Source organism: Lagenorhynchus albirostris, chromosome 7, assembly GCF_949774975.1.
Source record: "Lagenorhynchus albirostris chromosome 7, mLagAlb1.1, whole genome shotgun sequence".
In the NCBI taxonomy this organism is placed as follows: Eukaryota; Metazoa; Chordata; class Mammalia; order Artiodactyla; family Delphinidae; genus Lagenorhynchus; species Lagenorhynchus albirostris.
This window is the reverse complement of record NC_083101.1, coordinates 4,331,816-4,352,836: the sequence shown is the minus strand read 5'-3', so window position 1 is coordinate 4,352,836 and position 21,021 is coordinate 4,331,816. Positions and strand designations below refer to the sequence as shown.

The window sequence follows — 21,021 nt, the reverse complement described above, 5'->3', positions numbered from 1 at the left end:
TCAGAGCCTGGAACACAGTAGGCACTCAATAAATATTTGTTGGAGAAATGTGGTCCAGGGCCTTTTAAGGCTTTGAGACATTATTGAAAGGGAAGAGAAAGTTGATCTGACACCCAGAGATGAGATGGGAAAGCCAGAGATTCCTGTGTCATTCAGCAGACTCTCCTGTGCTCCCCTAGGATCGACGTTATGAATCAGCCTTGCAGGGATGCTGCCTCAAAGACTGAGAGTGTTCCCTGGCCACATTAATAGAGGGTGGTAGCAAGTCCAGATGAGGGAGGTGACCTACCTATTCTATTCTGCCACTCAGGTCACACTTGTAGCATCATTTAAAAATGTGGGTCATCATAGATTCAGGGGAAGGCCCATAAGCAGGAGAGTGTCCAGAGGGGAGACATCAAGTTGGTGGGTGGGACAAGGGGAGGGAGATCACCGTGTACAAAGAACGTGGCAAGACATGAGGTTTTCCCTGCTGGATGAGAGAAGATGCAGACGGTTCTCAACTCTCTGAGGCCCTGCTATGAGGACAGTGGAGGAGCTTTGCTCTCAGAGGCTTCAGAAAACAAAACAAGGACCAGCGTATGTGTGTTTGGGGGGCAGTCCCAGTGGCTAACGTTTGCAGAGCCCTCACTAAGCGGCCGATGGATGTAACGCTGAGTAGACGCATCATCTCATTAAATCCTCACGATTTTGCCAAGTAGGGACGGTTATCCCTGTTTTATAGATGGAGAAACTGAGGCTCAGAGACTCGCTTGTCCAAGACCACACGGCCAGTCAGTGGCTGCAGCAGGATTTGAGCCACGTTTCCTTCCAGAGCCGGTGTCCCTATCCATAGCCTGCGCTCTTCCAGGAGGCAGAGGCAGGATGCCTGGAGCGGAGGGGAGTCCTCACAGCAGGATGGCATCTGTGAACAGCAGCCACTCACTGGGGGCCGGCTTTCCACAGAATAACTCAGTTAACCCTCGCCAAAGCCCGGCACCTCCATTCAGCCACTAGGAGCTGAGGCACGGAGAGAGAGGTCGTGTCCCTTAGCGGGTGCCGAGTGGAGGCGTGTTTACTCCAGGACAGGAAAAGATTCTTGCAGGAGGTGGAGGTGTTGGCTGGCATATTACAGCCTGGCTGGGGCCTGGGACACCCCACAATGGACCCGACAGGGGACAGGGGTTCCTCCGCCTCAGAGCCAGCCTTCCATGGGCCTGACCTGGACGGAGTTCTGTTAAGAGGGGCCCAGGCGGGCAGGTGTAACTGAGGAAGGTGGTGATCTGAGGGCCCTACCCTCTCCCTCCTACCTTCCTGGAAGCCCAGCCTCTCAGGGCCCCTGCCCGACTGCCTGCTGCCCCCCCTCGCATCTCCCCAAACTCCTGCAAGGCAGCTTTGTTGCCAGAGCCCCGGAAGGAGGCATTTTTCATGCTTCGCCTTTTTCCTTCTCGGCTCTCCTGCGGCCCAGACAGAGATTTATTCCCAGCCCGAGGCTCGTGGCATTTGGAGCAGAGAGGAGCTGATGGGCCCATAATGGATAGGGCCGCCGCTCCCCCGGGGCCTGTCCCGCCCGAACCCCATCCATCAGGAGCGGCTCAGTGCCAGGGTCAGCGCTAACGAGGCCGGGCCACTCCCCCTCGGGGCCTCCCCGGTTGCATCTCACAGGCTCTGGCTCCCGCCTTTGATTTTTCCAGAGCTGGGCTCACCCTCTTATGTCTGTGGGCGACGCATGGGGAGGGGGCGTGGCGCCCGGCCCGGCTGAGGGCCCCTTGTCCTCACTTCCGCAGCTTCCAGCCTCGACACAATTAGAGGGGTTGCTGGGGTGCAGCTGGTCTGCCCCCCCCGTGACGCGGTGTCCCCGTGACGCGGTGTCCCCGTGACGCGGTGTCCCCCGTGACGCGGTGTCCCCGTGACGCGGTGTCCCCCGTGACGCGGTGTCCCCGTGACGCGGTGTCCCCGTGACGCGGGCATGGAGAAGCGGGCACTGCGGGGAGCCAGCAGCACCCCTGGGGCCGCGTGAAGAGCCAGGCCTCGAGCCCAGCACATCATTCCTGTCCTTGCAGGAGCTGCAAGCCAAAGAATTCATAGGACGTGCGTGTCGTGCTGAGGACCAGTTCAGGGCCTGACTCGGTCCTGTCCCCTTTGGAAACCACATGGAAGCAGTCAGCTAAAAAGCCAGCCGAAATCCCCGGTGCCCTGCACTAATTCTGATGAACAGTAATATCAGCGTCTGTTTCTCCAGCTCCTATGGGCCCAGACACAGCCTCTCACGTGACCCTCGGAGCGACACTTTAGGTAGCGACTCTCTTCTTTCCTTGGATGCGCCGCGCAGCTTGCAGGATCTTAGTTCCCCGACCAGGGATCGAACCCGGGCCCTGACAATGAGCACACCAGGTCCTAACCACTGGACCTCCGGGGAATTCCCAGGTAGTGACTCTCTTGTCCCCATTTTACAGCTGGGGAAACCGAGGCCCAGACATGCTTGCCCATGATCACGTGGCCAGAAGGTGGGTATGCTGGGGTTTGATCTCAAAGGCCACATCGTTACCTCCATCCTATGCTGTGCGTTCATTTAGTGCCCACCCGTGCTGGGCATTACGCTGGGTGTTTGAGATACAGAGAGGAAGTAAGACACAAAATAAAGCAGGCCACAAAGGGGTAAATAGCACCACATATCCCGGTGGGCAGACGAGGGTGGGACAGAGGCCCGGGGAGACCGTGGGTCACACCTGGTTTTGCTCACTGCTGTCTCCAGTACCTGGAATGTAGGAGGTGCTCGATAAATGCTTGTTGACTGACTGCATAAGAAAGAATAGACAGCTTGATCACGATCCGTCCCCGATGTTGGGAACGGCCAATATTCTAAGGCTGAAGACCACCAGTGTCTGAGCACAGAATTACCAGGCGCTGAGCTCCAGCTATCATTATTCCCGGGCTTCTGTAACCAATGACCACAAACCTGGTGGCTTCTAACAGCAGAAATTTATTCTCTATAACGTGGAGCCCAGAAGTCCAAAATCGAGGTGTCACAGGGCCATACCCCCTCCAACGACTTTAGAGTAGAATCCTTCCTCACCTCTTCCAGCTTCTGGTGGCCCCCGGGGTTCCTTGGCCTGTGGTCACATCACACCATTCTCCGCCTCGTGGTCATGTGGCCTCCTTCTCTGTGTGTCTGTGTCTTCTTCTCTTTTGTCTCAAATAGAGACACTTGTCATTGAAGTTAGGCTTCACCCAAGGAATGCAGGATGATCTGATCTCAAGGTCCTTAACTTAATGACCTCTGCAAAGACTCCTTTTCCAAGTTAACTTCACATTTCTGGGTTCTGGGGCTTAGAACCAGGACCTATCTTTTGGGGGGCGGTCACCCACCACTCACCCCACTACAGTCACCAAAGCGTCTTAACAGAAAGTCGTGCATTCTAGATACTAACTTTTGAGAAAACCACCTTTAGCATTATTATTTATAATGGCTGCCCCTGGAGTCTTGTTACACATTACGTTTCTATGAAAAATATGAAAGTGCTTTGTAATCAGTCAAGAATTGTGAGCAGCCAGAATGTGATGGGCATAAATGCTTTCCTGAGAAGCAGATGTTTCTGCCAACCCTTTCTTTTGTGTTTATGAGGAACCTCTCCAAAAAAAAAAAAAAAAAGAAAAGAAAAGTTCAGAAGCTACATGACTAACTGCCACGAACCCGCCACTCAAAGTTCACAAATGTCCCCACTCGGCCATTTCTGCTTCTGACCCTTTTATTATTATTATTAAAGAAATAAAATGTAGCAAACACAGGTTGAAGCCCCTTCTCACCTCTCCCTAACCCCACACCCTTCCCTCTGTTCCCTAAGGACCATCCTAAGGTTGGAACGGGCATGCTTTCCACCCACATGTTCACATTTTTGCTCTACCCTTAGATTTGCATTAAATAATGCAAATTATTTAGTGTGGTTTCATACCATTTAAGTCACTTTGTGTGGTGGCTGCTTTTTCACTCTGCATGTTTGCCAAAGTCACTGGGTCCGCTGTCCAAATCACCCACCTTGGGCCCATCCATCTCCCGTCACTGAACACCCACCTTGCTTCTCGTTTCCCCCATGATGACGAGGCGCCCGGCACACCTCACACACGTGTGCGGGATTCCTTGGGGTCATGGTCCACACGCAGAGTTTCCGGGCTCAAGAGGGACCTCCTCAGTTTATGCTGGTGCCCCGATGGACCTGGAGCTTTCTCCCAACGCTCTTGCTACCACCCTCATACGCCCTGGCGGGGATGCCCCATCTGGTACTCACCTGTTTCCCCAGATGCCAGGATCCCCCTGCACACAGATTCCCAAGGGGTCTGGAGGATAGTTCCTCCTGAGTCACATCTATTCAGCTCGGTTGAGCCTTTTCTCTCCAGAGGGGCTCAAGTCACAGCCCGCTGTGCTGGGAGCGGGGCATGCATCAGGCGGGTGCAGGGAGAGCCCCCAAGTTTCGGGCTCAGGCACTCGAGGTTGGGAGAAGCTCCCTGGAAGCCCGTCCAGCTCCACTGCCCATCCCGTCTCTCTCCGCTGGGCGCCAGTGCGGGGACTGCTAATTGAATTCACCCTTGTGAAAAATGTTAGCAAATTGCAAATGACCTCTTAGACAAATTTAGAAGTCAGGAGTGCGCTAACTAAGCCTCCCTCCTCTGTCATTAGCTTTATGTTGGATCCACAAACAATTAAAAAAGAACCACCAGCCCAGAGGTCCTCTCCTCTAATTAGCTCTAAGAGTCCTGCCAGGGAGAGAGGCTGCACCTCAATTACCGTCCCTTCCTCCAGGCTAGTTAGAAAAGACAAGCTCTCAGGCCAAGGGGGGACAATTAAGAAAAAGGCGATGGGGGTGAGAGAGGACGAAGGGGGGGCGGTGGGCTGCAAGGGTCCCTAGGGACCAGAGCTGATGGTCAGCCCACTCCATAAAGAGGTGCCGGTGGCCGCCAGGCTGGAGGGGCCTCTGCAAAGAAGAGGCTCAGAGCTGTAACCCCCAAAGGGTGCCAGGGACCACGTGGCCAGGATCCCCTAGGGGGCGGTGCATGCACCCTCAGAACAAGGCAGATGCCTGGAACCCAGCCCAGGCCTGGCGAGTCAGACAGTCTGATAGTGGGACCCAGGCAGCTCTACTTTCAATGAGGTTTCTGGGTGATTCTTATTCACCCACAAGATTGAGAATCTCTGGCCTCAACAGGATGAGGGGAGGAGAGACAGTATGAACTGCAACTTCTGATCTGGGCTGAGGCCTGTGTCTTCTGGCTCTAGGGCAGGACTTCCGTGGGTCCTGGGCACTCTTGCCTTCATGAGCCCTTTCCTCCATTAAAAAATAATAATAATAATTTAAAATATTTTATGGCTGTGCTGGTATAAAGATGAATATAATCCAGGCTGGATTATTATTTTTTTTCTGATTTTAAAAGGAATTAGAGCATTTTCATGGGTCCCTAGGAGTGTCCTGGGGCCCAGGCACAAGCCTCCTGGGCCCAATGGGCAAGTGACCTCTAGTTTTCCCCTTCAGGCCTTATCACCCCTTCCCTCCTCCAAGGGAGTCTCCTCTCTTCTCCCACCCCTCCCCGCCCCTCCCAACGCCCCCTTTCTGGGGGGAGCATAGATGAAGGCCGAGAGCAGATGAACACCTGGCCTTGAAGCCTGAAGACTCCAGACTCAACATAGCGCTCTCCTGCTCCCGTGTTGACCTTGAGCTCATACATACCGTCTCTGTGGGCCTCCATTTCTCCATCTGTAAGTGGGACCAATACTATCTCCTGCTATGTCAGAAAAAAATGGTCAGTAGGGAGTTCTTTGAGGCTTTGGGAAGGAAGAGAGATACCAAGCATTTTGTTATGTAAGTGCTGTGGAGCTGGGGTTACACCATCACATGTCTGCAGAGGCCTGGCAGGTCAAAGGGCGAAGCCAGCCCTGTGTGAGGCAATAGGGAGCAGTGGGGACTGCATCAAACTCAAGGTCGAAGGGTGGCAGCTCCAGCCAGTTATTGACAGTTGGGAATGTGGGCCCAGTGTTACCAGATGATCTAAGGCCTCATTAAGGAAAGCCAGCCACTGGGATTTTTATGTGAGTTCTTCTGATTTAAAAATGTATATATTGTGTACAAGAATTTTTAAATGCTACAGACCAAACTAAGCATGTCTTCTATTTGCAACCCCGTTAGTGCAGTATTGCCAGATATGGACCCTGAGCAAGTTATTTTGTCTCATTGAACTCTTTATCAGTAGTTCAATAGCAATGTCAGTCGTTCTTTATCAATCAGTTTCTTTATCAATAAGATGGGGGATGACATAATAACAGTTCCTCTCCGGTAGAGTTATTTTAAGGATGAAAACAAAGCGTCCCAGGCCCATGGGTGCAGAGTAGGAGGGAGGTAGGCGAGGTTAGGAAGCACCCTTGAGGTGCCGGAGCTGTTTTGTCTCTTGACTGTGGTGGTGAGTCTTCAGACCTACACGTGGGATGAAATTGCATAAAAGCAAATACACCAGTGAGTGTGAGTCACTTTGGTGGCATCTAAAAATGGGTGGATTATTCAATATCAATATCCTGGCTTTGATTTTGTTCTTTAGTCTTACCAGATGTCACCACTGGGGGAAACGGGGTAAGGGGTACACGGGGGTCTCTCTGTATTTCTTTTTTTCCCCCCCTCCCTCTCTCTGTATTATTCCTTACAACTGCATGTGAATCTCCAGTGACCTCAATAAAAATTTCAATTGCAAAAAGAAAGAAGGAAATAAGTCTTTGGTAGCCTGTGGGCAATGTTAGCCACAATCACTTATTACTAGAAACAGTGGTGCTACTTTAAGCACAAGCAAAGTTTTGTTTTGTTTTGTTTTGTTTTTTGCAGTACACGGGCCTCTCACTGTTGTGGCCTCTCCCATTGCGGAGCACAGGCTCCGGACGCGCAGGCTCAGCGGCCATGGCTCACGGGCCCAGCCGCTCCACGGCATGTGGGATCTTCCCGGACCGGGGCACGAACCCGCGTCCCCTGCATGGGCAGGCGGACTCTCAACCACTGCGCCACCAGGGAAGCCCTAGGCACAAGCAAAGTGCTCGGTCACGGTCACTAAGGTCACCTGCCCACAGGTGGGCCTGTTCGGGAAGCCTCAGGTGGAGCGGAGAAGGGAGGCTCCTGGAGCCCTGGGGCTCACTGCTCGGTGCCGCCCGAGCACGCGTCTGACTTGGAGAAACACCTCCAGCAGATGGGAGAGAAGCTGGGTCTCCTTAGATGGTGCCACTGTCGGGTGTCCCTTGTGGGTTGGGTTCTGATTTAGAGCAGCCCAGAGAAGCCCAGCCCTCCAGCCTCTCCCCTCCTCCAAAACCAGACCCCGCAACGGTCTACAGCGTGTTCTGAACTTCACACCCAACCGAGGACGTGCGGCCCGTCCCGGAGGCCACCATCCGCTCCTGAGCCCTCGAGGCTGTGCCGGCGTTGGGACCAGGGCCTCTTCCACCCCCGGGAGCAGCAGACCACTGGCACATTAGAGATGGATTTTAATTTTATTTTAACAAAATAGCTGTCTCCACTGGAAGAAGCATCAAGCGCCAAGTAAGGACCCGTCTTGAGCGGAATCACGTTGAACAGACCTCGGTGCTGTCATTGATTTTCCAGGAAGAAAAAAATTGCCTCTGGCTACTAAACCGAATTAGTAGTCACTGATGACCAATTATTTTAGCCCGCTGTGAACGGAGAGCCGCACTAAAATCCGGTTTGTCAGACCCAAGGCTCCCTTCTCAAACACCTTTCAACAAATGTGTACCTAATGTCCCTCAGAAGCTTCCTCCAGCTTCCTCTCTTCCGCCAAGTTCTCCAGCTCCACAAAGTTTTAATGAGCAGCCAAGATGAAGGTGGGTTTGCCATGAAAGGGGCCCCCTCTAATCCACAGAGCCCTCCTTGGCAGAGAGGAACCGATTCTGCAAATCAGAGCTGTCAGCCCTCGCCGCCCCCTGCACGCGCAAAGTGTCAGCCTAATGTTTGCAAATGATAATTTCCATTTCCCTTGCTTGTCCCCAGCTACCTTCATCGGAGATCAACCCCTGGTCTGGGGTTATCAATCACGAAGCAGCAGAAGATGGATTGGATGGAACTAATTTGAAGTTTCTTGCAGGCCAACCCCGAGTAGGAGCTGTTCACATTTCATTTTATTCCCCATTTTCCGCTCTATCAGACTGAGGTTTTTTTTTTTTTTTTTGCGGTACGCGGGCCCCTCAATGTTGTGGCCTCTCCCGTTGCGGAGCACAGGCTCCGGACGCGCAGGCTCAGCGGCCATGGCTCACGGGCCCAGCCGCTCTGCGGCACGTGGGATCTTCCCGGACCGGGGCACGAACCCGCGTCCCCTGCATCGGCAGGCGGACTCTCAACCACTGCGCCACCAGGGAAGCCCTCAGACTGAGTTCTGACACGGTTTCGTTGTCAGTGGGAACATTAGGGCGGTGAGGAACTTTTCCGACAGGTTCCTGCCGAGTTATCAGCAAATAATTTGTCGAAGCCCTCAGCGGTGGCCTCGCCGGCCCAGGTCACTCAGAGCTGCCGTGGGGGTCACTGAGTGCACAGCCTAACTGTCGGGACGTGGCATCTTTAGAGCCGGGGAAGCTGGATGGGGACCCTGGCTCTGTCGCCTGGCCCGCTCCATGATCCGTGAGCAAACTGCGGGCCAGTTGCTTGATTTCTCTGCGTTGTCAGTTTCCACATCTGAAGGCAGAGTTGTTCACCCTCACTTGCAAGGTTATGGAAGCATCAGGGAGATGGCAGTTGGAGTGCTGCCAGCGGGCTTGGTGTAGTAAGTGCTCATTTAAAAATTGGGAGGCATTTTTGAATGGCTCTTATTCTCCAATGGCCCTCAGGCGGGTCTAGGGCTGTGAGGCGTGGTGACCTCTAGGCCTGATTCCCATCTTTGTTCACGCCCCGCCCTCTGTCTGGGCTCCCCTTGCTTCATGTCTCAGCTCAGTCCCCTTCTGCTCATCCCCAAAGACCCGTCAAAAGGCTCAGAGGGGACTTCGCTTGTTCCGCGCCTTTGCTCAATTCACTGGCTCTCTCATCTGAGTTCCAGTGGCCGCGTCTACACTGACAATTAGCCCTCTGCTCTGCAGGGGGGCAGGGCTGCAGGATGGATATGCTCAAGGGCTTCCCAGGCAAATGCAATATGTCACCCACGGGCTGTGTGGTCTTGGGCAAGACAGTGAACTTTTCTGGGCCTCAGATTTTTCATCTGTGAAAAGAGGGTATTAGTATCTGTCTCTAGGTTAGTGTCCTAAGGATACAGGTAGCAGGAAGAAGTGTGAGCTGTGATGATTATCGGTGTTTCTGCTGCGTGCCCTGTGACCCCAGGGTGCAGACAGCACGTCCCCATGAGCATGTCCCCACACCTCATAAAACCTGGCCCATCACAGCGAGCTGGTTATTGCTCCTGGGTGGGCCAGATGGATGGACGGACAGATGAGTAAGTGAGCACAGAGTTGAGATCCCATTCACAAGATGTGTAGCTCATCTGCTGTGTCTTTCCTCCCTCTGGAGTGGCCTTGTATCCTCACATCCTGTTCCCTTCCTTTCCACTAATTTACGCCACCACCCCCAGCAACAGTTCCAAAGTGTGGCTGTCATCATGCCCTCCCTCCTCCCTCGCTCAGAAACCATCCATGGCTCCCTAGTACCTTCGTGAAGACCTTCCTCTGTGATGACTCCTGCCTGGGCTATTTTGACCTCAATCTGTCTCCTTAGTTCTTTTTTTTAAAAAACAACTTTACTGAGGTATAATTTATAGATAATGAAATGGTCCATGTAAAAAAATTTTTTCATAAATGTATTTATTTTATTTATTTATTTTTGGCTGCGTTGGGTCTTCGTTGCTGTGCGCGGGCTTTCTCTAGTTGCAGCCAGCGGGGGCTACTCTTCGCCGTGGTGCGCGGGCTTCTCATTGCGGTGGCTTCTCTTGTTGCAGAGCACAGGCTCCAGGCGCATGGGCTTCAGTAGTTGTGGCGTGTGGGCTCAGTAGTTGTGGCGCACGGGCTTACTTTCTCCACGGCATGTGGGATGTTCCCACACTAGGGCTCGAACCCGTGTCCCCTGAATTGGCAGGCGGATTCTTAACCACTGCGCCACCAGGGAAGTCCCAGTCCATGTAAAATTTGATGAGTCTTGACAAATTTATACACCTGGGTATCCACTGAAGAACTCCTGTCTAGCCTTCTTCTCTGCTGCACAGCTCCTCTAATTCATCTTTGGGAAGGGGCCACTGCCCCAGCATCACCTGTCCTGACTGTGCCCTCTGTTTCCGGGGGGGTGGGTTGGGGGGTGAGGAATTGCCACTGTTGCCCCTTTCAGGATCCAGGATCCTCTCTGACACACCTGCTTCAATAACTGAGCCCCCATGATGGAGAGAGGAATCAGGGGTCCATGGCTTGGCCTCAGTGCCTGGACCCTTTCTGCAGGACTCAGGGCCACCCCTGTCCCATCACTGGGCTCCGCAAGGAAAAGCTCGTTTCTGCCGAAGACCCCCTCTTGGGCGTTGCAGTTGAGGAGGCCAGTGTCCTCAGGAAAGGGGTCTTTAAAGGTTTCCAGGGCCACTCAGCATTTTTACAAAGTGCAGACTGTCTAAGCCTGGCTGCACAGTGAACAGTCCAGCCACAATCCCTGTCCCATGGAGCTCAGAGCCTAATGGGAAAGGCAGACACTGAATTGATCAGTTGATCACTGTAAATATTAAAAAAAATACCTCCCCAAGTGTAAAGAGCTGCAGGGGAGGCGTAGTCGACAGAGCTAAGGGAGGCCTCTGGGCGGGACCGTGGGATGGGGAGGGGGCATCTCCTTTAGGCCAAGCCCCGAAGTATGGGACGGAGTGACCGGGGAAGGTGAGGGGGCTCCCGGGAGGACACGGGTGCAAAGACGGCGCCCCAGGGCCAGGGCCTTTGAAAACTGCTGGCATCCCCGGGGCAAGGAGGAGCCACCAGTGGGCGTTGAGGAAGACAGCATCGGATGGGCGCCGTTGAAAAAGCCTCAGTTCCTATGTGGAGAGGAGGGTCTGGTGAGGGAGGACAGTGTCTGGGAAGGTCTGGGGTCCTACATGAGAGTAGCCAGGCCCCCGGGTTTGGCCTCTCTCTGAGTTGGTTAGCTGGCAGCCCCTTGAGCCCTTTTGGAAATGGATTCACATTCTTTTGGCTGCAGATAGCGTAGCCTGAGGGGTGGGGTGGTGTCCAGGCTGGGCCACTGAGTGTGCTGTGTGACCCTGGGCCAGCCATTTGACCTCTCTGGGCTTCGGCCTCCCCACTCCCACTTTTCCCATCTAATTTAGTGAGGATAAATAATTCAGATCTTCTGAGTGGACCCCCTCCGGCTCCTCCAAAGAAAGCTGCAGGTCGGACGGCTGTAATTGTGACCGCAGGGGCTTTCGTCCTGTGGCAAAACTCATTCATTTTAGGCTGGAAAAAATACCTTTTTTCTATTATAAAGAACTACGTTTTCTTGGAAAAAAAAAAAAAAACCCCAAACGATAAAAAACCCTGGACATGTTTTAAGGTAGCAGCAAAAAATAGTTGTAGAAGAAAACAAGAAAAATGGTTCCTAAAGATGCAAGGGTCTTTAGGACCCCCGAAGGGTTGAGTATACGGAAAACGCTGAAATTCCCCGGCTTGGGCCAGTGGGGCCTAGAAGGCCTGGCCACCCTCGGCTGCTTGTGGTGAAAAGGACGAAAAACAAAGAGCCCGGCCAGTTCTGGTGTGAGGTCAGCAGAGCTGTGCATGGTGGGGTGGCACGGGGATGGAGGCAGTGAGCTGGCATCCTGACACTGATTCAGACCCAGATCCGTCACCGCCATCACTGACTGTGGCCCTGGCCGAGTCATGTGACCTCTCAGGTGTAGGTTTCTTGTTTTGCTCTATTTGCTGCAAAAGAGTCCCATAAAACCAGTAAGTAGACTGGAGGGGGCGGGGCCCCTCACCCCACCTACCATGTCTGCCCCCTTCCCCCAGCACCGTCCTCTGAGGGCTTCCTTCCAGTCATTTTTCCATCCTTCACACCTGTGTCGATGCCCTCACACGGGCGTGGCTGTTTCTCCCCACCTTCTTCTTTTCATACTTGACCTACATCTTGAAGATGTTTCTGGGTTATTACACATATGGCCGCTTCATTCTTTCTGGTAGCTATATAATATTTCCTGATAAATGGGAGCAAGTGGGAGGGGCGGGGGAATCAGGAACGTGAGTGTCCTTGCCTTGTTCAAACCTGCTCTGAGGCTCGACTGCTTTCCCAGCCCCTTTCCCGGGTGAAGTCTCAGGCATCCATGGCTTCCCTGCTCACTTCCAGTTACAAAAGGCCATCCGTGTGTACTAGTTAATATGTCCAGTCTAGTGTAATCATCAAAAGTTGCAGCTTCACCGGGGGGACAGTTTCTTTCCTTCCTGCTTTGGGAGCTCAGTGGTAAGGGGCAGGGGGTGAGCTGCTCTCTGGGGTCCTTCCCTCAGCTCCCACACTCCTCGGCTGGAGGGTGGGTGGAGGGCGTTACGATAGGCCCTTCTGGTATTAGTACATTGCCCAATGTGATCTGGTAATATTTCACTTAGTATTTTTTCATTTGCTCTTTTTTTTTTTTTGTATAAATTTATTTTTATTTTTGGCTGCATTGGGTCTTTGTTGCTGCCCGCAGGCTTTCTCTAGTTGCGGTGAGCGGGGGCTACTCTTTGATGTGGTGCACGGGCTTCTCACTGCGGTGGCTTCTCTTGTTGCAGAGCACGGGCTCTAGGCGTGCGGGCTTCAGTAGTTGTGGCACGCAGGCTCGGTAATTGTGGCGCACGGGCTCGGTAGTTGTGGCACACGGGCTTAGTTGCTCCACGGCATGTGGGATCTTCCCAGACCAGGGCTCGAACCCATGTCTCCTGCATTGGCAGGCAGATTCTTAACCACTGCACCACCAGGGAAGGCCTTCATTTGCTCTTCTAAGTGAGACTGACCAAGACATTCTCCTTGTCTCAGTTTGGGATCATAACATGATGTGGGAAGATTTTTTTTCTTTTTTTTTTTTTAACTTTTTATTTTGTATTGGAGTGTAGTTGATTAACAATGTTGTGATAGTTTCAGGTGTGCAGCAAAGTGATTCAATTATACATGTAACTATTCTTTTTCAAATCCTTTTCTCATTTCGGTTGTTACATAATATTGAGCAGAGTTCCCTGTGCTATACAGTAGGTCCTCGTTGGTTATTTTAAGTGGGAAGCTTTTTTATAAAAAGTTCTGGAAAGTCCTGGAATACTGTTCTCAGCAAGGTTGGGAGGGTGCATGTGTGAACATACCCGGGCCTGGTACCCGTGGCTCTATGAACATTTTCTATAAGCACTTCAGTCCACTTTGATCGTTTATATTTTCCTGGACAAATCACCCGTTTTGTTTTGGTTTCACACTATTAGCACAAAGTTATACCTAATACTCTCTTATGATTAAAAGAAACATCTTACCTGCTCTCAAGGGCAGCTCCACGTTCCGTGGCACCAGGAGCGTATTCAAGTTTGGGGGTTCCCTTTAAGAAAAACAAGTTCAAAATCATGAATACAAATTTAGGCATAAAACGGAATACTTAAGTAGAATGAGAAAAGAAATCAGAACAAATTAAAATTTTAAATTAGCTGACAAATATCGTAAACCACAAAATCCAGAAAAATAACACATTTTAAAAGGATTAATTGCCTGTCACACCCCATATGCATTTTTTTCCCTACATTTTTTGGCTCCATACTCTTTGATCACCTCTTTGTATGACAGTAATTTTGTAATATTTTTTCCATAAAGTAGAAAGACAGTTTAGGCTTTCCTCTAGCATGCTTGATTGCATTTTGAAAAAATATTTTACTTTGAAATGATTACAGGTTCCCAGGAAGTTGTAAAAACAGTACAGAGTGATCCTGTTGACTCTTTACCTGTTATCCCCAAGGATAAAATCTTACATAATTATAGTGCAGTACCAAAACTGAAAGATGGATGTTGGTACAATACACAGACCGCATTCAGCTTTCACCAGCTGTTTTTTGTCTTGTTTTGTTTTGGTTTGGTTTTGGTAGCACCACGCGGCTTGAGGGATCTTAGTTCCCTGACCAGGGACTGAACCCGTGCCCTGGGCAGTGAAAGTGCTGAGTCCTAACCACCAGACCGCCAGGAAATTCCCCAAACTTCACCGGTTTTACATGCACTCCTTTGTGTATTTAGTGTCCACGCATTCTATCACGTGTATATTTGTGTAACGATCATGATACAGAACCGTTCTATCACCTCAAAGACCCCCACCCCCACCCCACACACTCACATAGTGACCCTTCTCCCGAATCCCTGGAACATTCCAAGAATGGTATACACATGGAATCATACAGTATGTGACCTTGTGAAACTGGTCTTTTTCACTCAGCATAATGGCCTTGACATCATCCAAGTCTTTGCTGTATCCATCGTCCATTCCTTTTTACTATTGAGTAGTATTCCGTAGTATGCATGGACCACAGTTTAACTACTCACACATTGAAAGACATTTTGGCTGTTCCCACTTTGGAAATATTACAAATATTCCAGCTACGAACATTGGTGTATAGGTGTCTGTGTAGACGTAAGTTCCCATGTCTCTGGAATAAATGCCCAGGAGTGCAATTGCTGGGCCCATATGGTAGGTGTATGTTTGGTTTTCTAGGAAACCACACAAACCATTTTCCAGAGCAGCTACACCATTTTACACTCCCACCAGCCATGTATAAGAGGTTTAGTTTCTCTGGATCCTTGCTCTGGCATTGTCACTATGTATTTCTTATTTTAGCTGTGCTAAGAGGTGTGTAGTGACATGACAGGATGCTCTTAATTTTCATTTCTCCAATGGCTAGGGATGTTGACTGTTTTTTCATGTACTTATTTGCCACCCATATACCTTCTCTGATGAAATGTCTCTTCATGTTTTGCCTCTTTTCTAATACAATTGTTTGTGTTTATTTCTTTTACTGTTGAGTTTTGAGCGTTCTTTACATAGTCTAGATTTGCCAGATACATGGTTTGCAAATATTTCCTCCTAGTCATGGTTTATCTTTTCATCTTCTCAAGAGACTCTTTCACAGAGCAAGAGTCCTTAATTTAGAGGAAGTTCAATTTATCTTTTTTTTTTCCTCTCCTGGATCCTGCTTTTGGTGTTAAGTCTAGGAACTCATCACCTAGCCTAGCCCTAGGTCTCAAAGATTTTCTCCTATGTTTTCTTCTCAAAGTTTCACAGTTTTACATTTAAATCTATGCTCCATTTTGAGTTAATTCTTGTATAAAGTACGAGACTTGGGTCAAGAGGTTCCTGTTTGTCTTTGGCTTTGTCCATGACGTCCAATTGTTCCAGCACCATTTGTTGAAGAGGCTATCCTTCCTCTCCACTGGATTACAATTTCCGTCAATTTACTCTCTTAAATTTCTTACAACTCATATATAGCCTGATTTATAATACCCTGAATTATGAAATGTATGTTTCCTAAAATTTTGCCTAATCTTTCTTTCTCTGGCTCCTTCCCTCCCTCTCTTCCCCTTGGTTTCAACAAAGCATAATTACTGAGAGCAGCGCCATGTCAGTCCACATCCCACAGAAACCATGCCTGCTGGCATTGGTATTCAATGACCAAGACCAGTTATAAACCCATGACAAATGAACAGGAGAGCTTCTGCTTATGAGGGTACCTGGCAAGGGCCGTCTGAGGATGGACAGGTCAGGGAAAAGCCCTCTGAGGAGGTGACCAAACAGCTGAGACCTGAAGGCAAAGGAGATGCTGAGTGTCAGGGAGGAGCTTGGGGAGGGAAGGGCTTTGCCGGCCGTAGCCCGGCATCTGGGTTGAGTCTAAGAAATGGGAGGCTGTCAAGGGCATTTTAAGCAAGGGATGCTGTGATACACTTTACGTCCTGGGTTTTCCGCATGTCAGACAAGCCTCCCCACCTTTTTATCTGATTTAATGAGCCTGAGCAGAAATGGGCAAAACCCGCTGGACCTCCGTCAGCCAGTCAGGGCTTAGGCTGTTGTAACTTACAAGGTTTGTCAGCTCTTCTGCTCTGAGCGCCACCCACCCCCCGACCCCGCCCACCTCTTCCCAGTAATAAGAACCGCTGGCTGGAGCAGGACACAAAGATGGTCAGCGAGGCTGCAGGAGGGCTGCGAGGGTGGGTTCGCGGCGATGTGGGCAGTGGGGGCTGCTGGGAAAATAGCTTTTCTGTTGTGAATGGCCTCTTGGGGTAGATCTTGCAAGATTACGCATCTCGTGTCATTAGAAAGCATGGCTATAAATTAGGCTGCTCAGAAGCATGGGGTGTGTAATAATTAAGTAATAAAAGTCACCACAGGGGTAAGGGAACAGGAAAACAAAGAGCCACTGTTTGTAGATGCACTGCAGGCTGCCCTGGAAAGAGACCTCTGAGCTCAAGTGGCATTTCAAAGCCACTGACGCTCCACTCAAGCGGAGCCCCGGGTCAGTCTAGTCCCAAAGAGGTCCCCACGGAAGGGAGGTGAACCGTCCTGGGCGCGCACACAGGGCGGGAGAATGGGAGGCGGCTGGGAGGAGGATGTTTAGGGTCCAGTCCAGCTCTTTGTGGCTGGCTCTGGAGCCACAAAATCCAACACTTGGACCGGCCCAGCAGGCAGTGGAGGACAATAGGGAAGGGAGAGGACTTGGGCTAAATGACACCTGATACTCAGCTCAAGCCAGTTGTTGCCATGTAGGAATGCAGACCCACTTGGCCAGAGCGTATACATCTTCAAGACAATTTGGAAAGCTGGGTTCCTTTAATGTAAAATTTCCCAGTTTTTAAGTGTTGACAACAATTTCAAAGACTTTAAAGACCACCGTGAAGACTGTATAAAACACAAAGCCAGAAGCCCCAGGTTTGCAGTCTCGGGTCCTTACTGTATGTGAGCTTTGAGAGTAGCCTCACTGCTCAGCCCCTCCATTTCCTCATTCCCTCGTCTGTGAAATAAGGTCACAGGGGAAGAACAGAGGCTCTGAACTTTTCCGGGGGCATTTGCACCTTTGAAAATGTGATGAAAGCTGTGGGCCCTCTCCGCAGATGGTGTCTATACACTCCTGTTCAGAGATGGTGGTCTGCGACTCCGTGGGACTTCCGGGGGGTAAGAGCCCCAGGCCTGGATGATTGATGAGGCCTTAAGCCCCGAAGGGTGGGTCCTGGGCACAGCCTCTCCAGACGCCCCAGACCCATCGAACCAGAACATGCCTCGAACAAGATCCCCCCCCCACCCCGTGATCCACGCTCACGTGACGGTCTGCAAAACGCTGCTGGAAGGCTCCTTCTGCTGTAAAAGACCCAGTGATGTCTGGTTTCGGGAACTTCTCTGGACAGCACGCGTCGGCACCGCAGTTTCTCTTGGTGTTTCCCAAAGTGTGGGCTGAGGAACCGCCATGTGTTCACTTCCTGGGGCCGCCATAACAAATGACCACAGACCTGGCGGCTTCAAACAACAGAAATGTATTTTCCTTGCATCTGTCCGTTCTGGAAACCAGAAGTTTGCAGCTGAGGTGTTGGCAGGGCGGTGCTCCCTCCAGAGGCTCTAATGGAGAGTCTTGCCTGGACTCTTCCAACTTGCGGGGGCCCCAGACGTTCTCTGGCTTTTCTCTGCCTCTGTCTTCACCTCACCCTCTCCTCTTCCCTGTATCTCCGATTCTGTGTATATTTTATGAGGACACGTCATTGGATTGAAGGCCTACCCTCCAAAGCGATTTACATACTGTTAATCCCATCTCGAGATCCTTAACTTGACCACATCTGCAAAAGCCCCTTTTCCAAATAAAGTCATACTCACAGGTTCCGAAAGTTAAAATGGAAACATTTGGGAGGGCACCATTCAACCCACTCACCCTGTATCAGAACTACTTCCTATATTTGCTAAAAATGTTCTTTCTTGGGCCTCACCCCCAGGCTTCCTGGATCAGAACCTGTGGGGAGGGAGCCCCAGTGATTTTTATGCATTGAAATGTGAGACCCTCTGGTACAGAAATATGAGGAGGCAGTCAGCTTGGACCTGAGCTGAGTGATGGAGAAGGTGATAAAGACCATTTGTGAGGGAGGGTGGGAGGGAGGGAGACGCAAGAGGGAAGAGATATGGGAGCATATGTATATGTATAACTGATTCACTTTGTTATAAAGCAGAAACTAACACACCATTGTAAAGCAATTATACCCCAATAAAGATGTTAAAAAAAAAAAGACCATTTGTGATCACAAGGAAGATGAGAAAGAAGTGAGCGGGGAAAACAATGAGCTTCATTCCCTGGATTTTTCCTCTTTGTCTTTTTACTTTTTATTACGAAAAATTTCAAACATGCACAAAAGTGTAGCAAATAGAGTAATACACATCCATGATCAACCTCATCACACAGCTTCCACCACTCTCAATTTATTCTGTCACTCTTCTTTCATTTTTTTACTTTGTTATTTTATTTTACTGTGCTCTATATTTTGCTGGAGGTTTTTTGTTTGTTTGTGGTACGCGGCCTCTCACTGTTGTGGCCTCTCCCGCTGCGGAGCACAGGCTCCGGACGCGCAGGCTCAGCGGCCATGGCTCACGGGCCCAGCCGCTCCACGGCATGTGGGATCTTCCCGGACCGGGGCACGAACCCGCGTCCCCTGCATGGGCAGGCGGACTCTCAACCCCTGCGCCACCAGAGAAGCCCCTTTCTGGAGGTTTGTTTAAAGCAAATTCTAAACTACACAGAATTTTACCCCCAAACCCTTCAGTAGGTATTTCTAACATTAAGACGTAAAGCAGCCACAATATCATTATCACACTCCGCACAATTAGCACTATTTCCTCACGGCTTCTGAAACTCAGCTAGTGTTCGCTTTTCCCTCAAAAAATACCTTTCCGGGCTTCCCTGGTGGCGCAGTGGTTGAGAGTCTGCCTGCCGATGCAGGCGACACGGGTTCGTGCCCCGGTCCGGGAAGATCCCACATGCCGCGGAGCGGCTGGGCCCGTGAGCCATGGCCGCTGACCCTGCGCGTCCGGAGCCTGTTCTCCGCAACGGGAGAGGCCACGGCAGTGAGAGGCCTGCTTACAGAACAAAAAAATTAAAAATAAAAAAAAAAACCTCATTCCTATCTCTAATTACATGTTGACATGATAATATTTTGGATATATTGGGTTAATAAAATACATTAGTAAAATTAATTCCACCTGTTTCTTTTTACTCTTTTTAACATGACTACTAGAAGAATTTTAGTTACATGGCGGCCCACATAATATTTCCATTTGACAGTGATGGTCTAGAAGTCTGATTACCTTTGGGCTCACTTTGGGGTTTGTTTCCCCCAAAGTGTTTGGTGGGTGGTGCTACATACCTCCTATTAATCACTCCCAGCCCCACATCTGTCACTTCCAGTGATAGTAAGATTGGTCACTTGGGTAAATTTTATGTTATGCATATTTACCACAATAAAAACAAATTGATCCTTTGGTCCAGCTGCTGTAGCCTGACACATCCATTGTAAAGTTCCCCATCAGCCTTCCACCTAATCATTGATTATTACCTAAATCCATTATCATTAGGCGTTGCAAAGTAATGATTCTCTTTCCCCAATTCTGTCCTTCCTCCTGCATTTTATTAGCTTTGGTTCTTCTATGAAAGAACTTTTCCTCATCACCTATTAGGTTACCTTGAGAGGGTCTCACACACAGGGCTGCCCCACTGCTCTGGGACCTTAGGATATGGATGATAAAAGTACCCACTTTACAGTGCTGTGACGAGTGGGGCATGCAAAATGCTCTACACAGGGTAAGTTCTCCTTGGCTGGAGACCCTTGTCAAAGAGAACTAGAGCGGAGGCTAAAGGCAGTAAAGACGGATTTCATTCAGTACTATTGCAAAGGGGAAAGTGACCTCGCTCAATTCTGAATACAACACAAGTGGGGATTTATAGGCAAGGAGCAGAGTGGATGGAAAATTACTACGAAGAGACTTCAAGGGTAGGGGGATTCTTACTAAACTGACTTAATAGGACTCTTGGTAAAGGCAGGCCAAGGTGATCAGATATCAAGGGCGGGGGGATTGACTTAGCAGGGTTCTTTGCTAAGGCGAACTCTTCATCTGGCCAAAGATAGATCCCAAGAACGAGCCCTGATCAAAAAGAGGGCTCTGAGAAGCCTGCCTAAAATCTGGTCAGGGAGAGAGTCTGTCACCATGTCAGGCCCAGCACTCGGTTGGTGGACAGTAAGTGTTTGTTGAACAACTCACACGAGGCACTGTTTCTTCCACGGCTGCAGAAGGGCCAGAGAGAAACTCTCACAGCCTTGGGAGAACACTTTGCCCTGTAGCCCTGATGGTCAGGTGGGCAGCCTCTGGGGAGGGGGGCCTTCACCGACCTCAAGCCCATCTGACTGCTTCCCCACAGGCCTTCCACCCCCTTCTTTGATCTGCTGCAGCATCAGTACCAGCAGCTATGGGTGCAGGAACAAAAGGCCAACCAGAAAGCCATCAAACTGGAGAAAAAGCATAAGGTAAACGCAGTGCTCAGTCCAGAGTGGATGACTGATGGGGTGGGAGGGAAGAGAAGGGAGGGGCTGGGGGAGGCAAAGCCAGAGCTCAAAAGGATGCCGCCTGTGCATGTCTATTGCTGGGGTGTGGGCAGGGCTGGGGAGTCAAGTTGCTTGTTGCTTTGCTGAAAGGGTCTCGGTGATGATCAGGTTCAACCCCGACTTAAGCCCCGCCGGCATCACCAGTAAACTGGCCCTGTGTGCCTCTGGGGCAGGATCGGGACCCCGTCTCCCGATTCCCGTCTGGGGACGGTCCCACCAAACTCCATGTGACCCCACACATCTGGAAACCAGATTGTCCACGAATCTGACCTGGCCCGGACAGCAATGTGCCCCGGTCTATCTATAAAGAAAAGGTTAGGAAGACGAAGTCCAAAGAGAAAACCCACTTCTGGGAGGGTTCCGTAAAGACCGCGTTTTATGAAATGTTAGGATACATTTTGTTTCAAGTGAATGACTAAGCCCCATGCTAACCGCTCCACGTACATCACATACATCATCTTAT

The 21,021-nt window shown here is 50.5% G+C and overlaps 1 protein-coding gene across 1 annotated transcript in view; it reads left to right on the top strand.

Annotated features, from left to right (window-relative positions):
* CFAP77 (cilia and flagella associated protein 77) overlaps window positions 1–21,021 on the top strand; it is a 136,959-nt gene that overhangs the window by 88,876 nt on the left and 27,062 nt on the right. Inside the window, exon 5 of the mRNA XM_060153281.1 lies at window positions 20,375–20,480. Within this exon, the coding sequence (XP_060009264.1) occupies window positions 20,375–20,480 (106 nt within the window). The remainder of the gene's footprint in view (window positions 1–20,374; window positions 20,481–21,021) is intronic.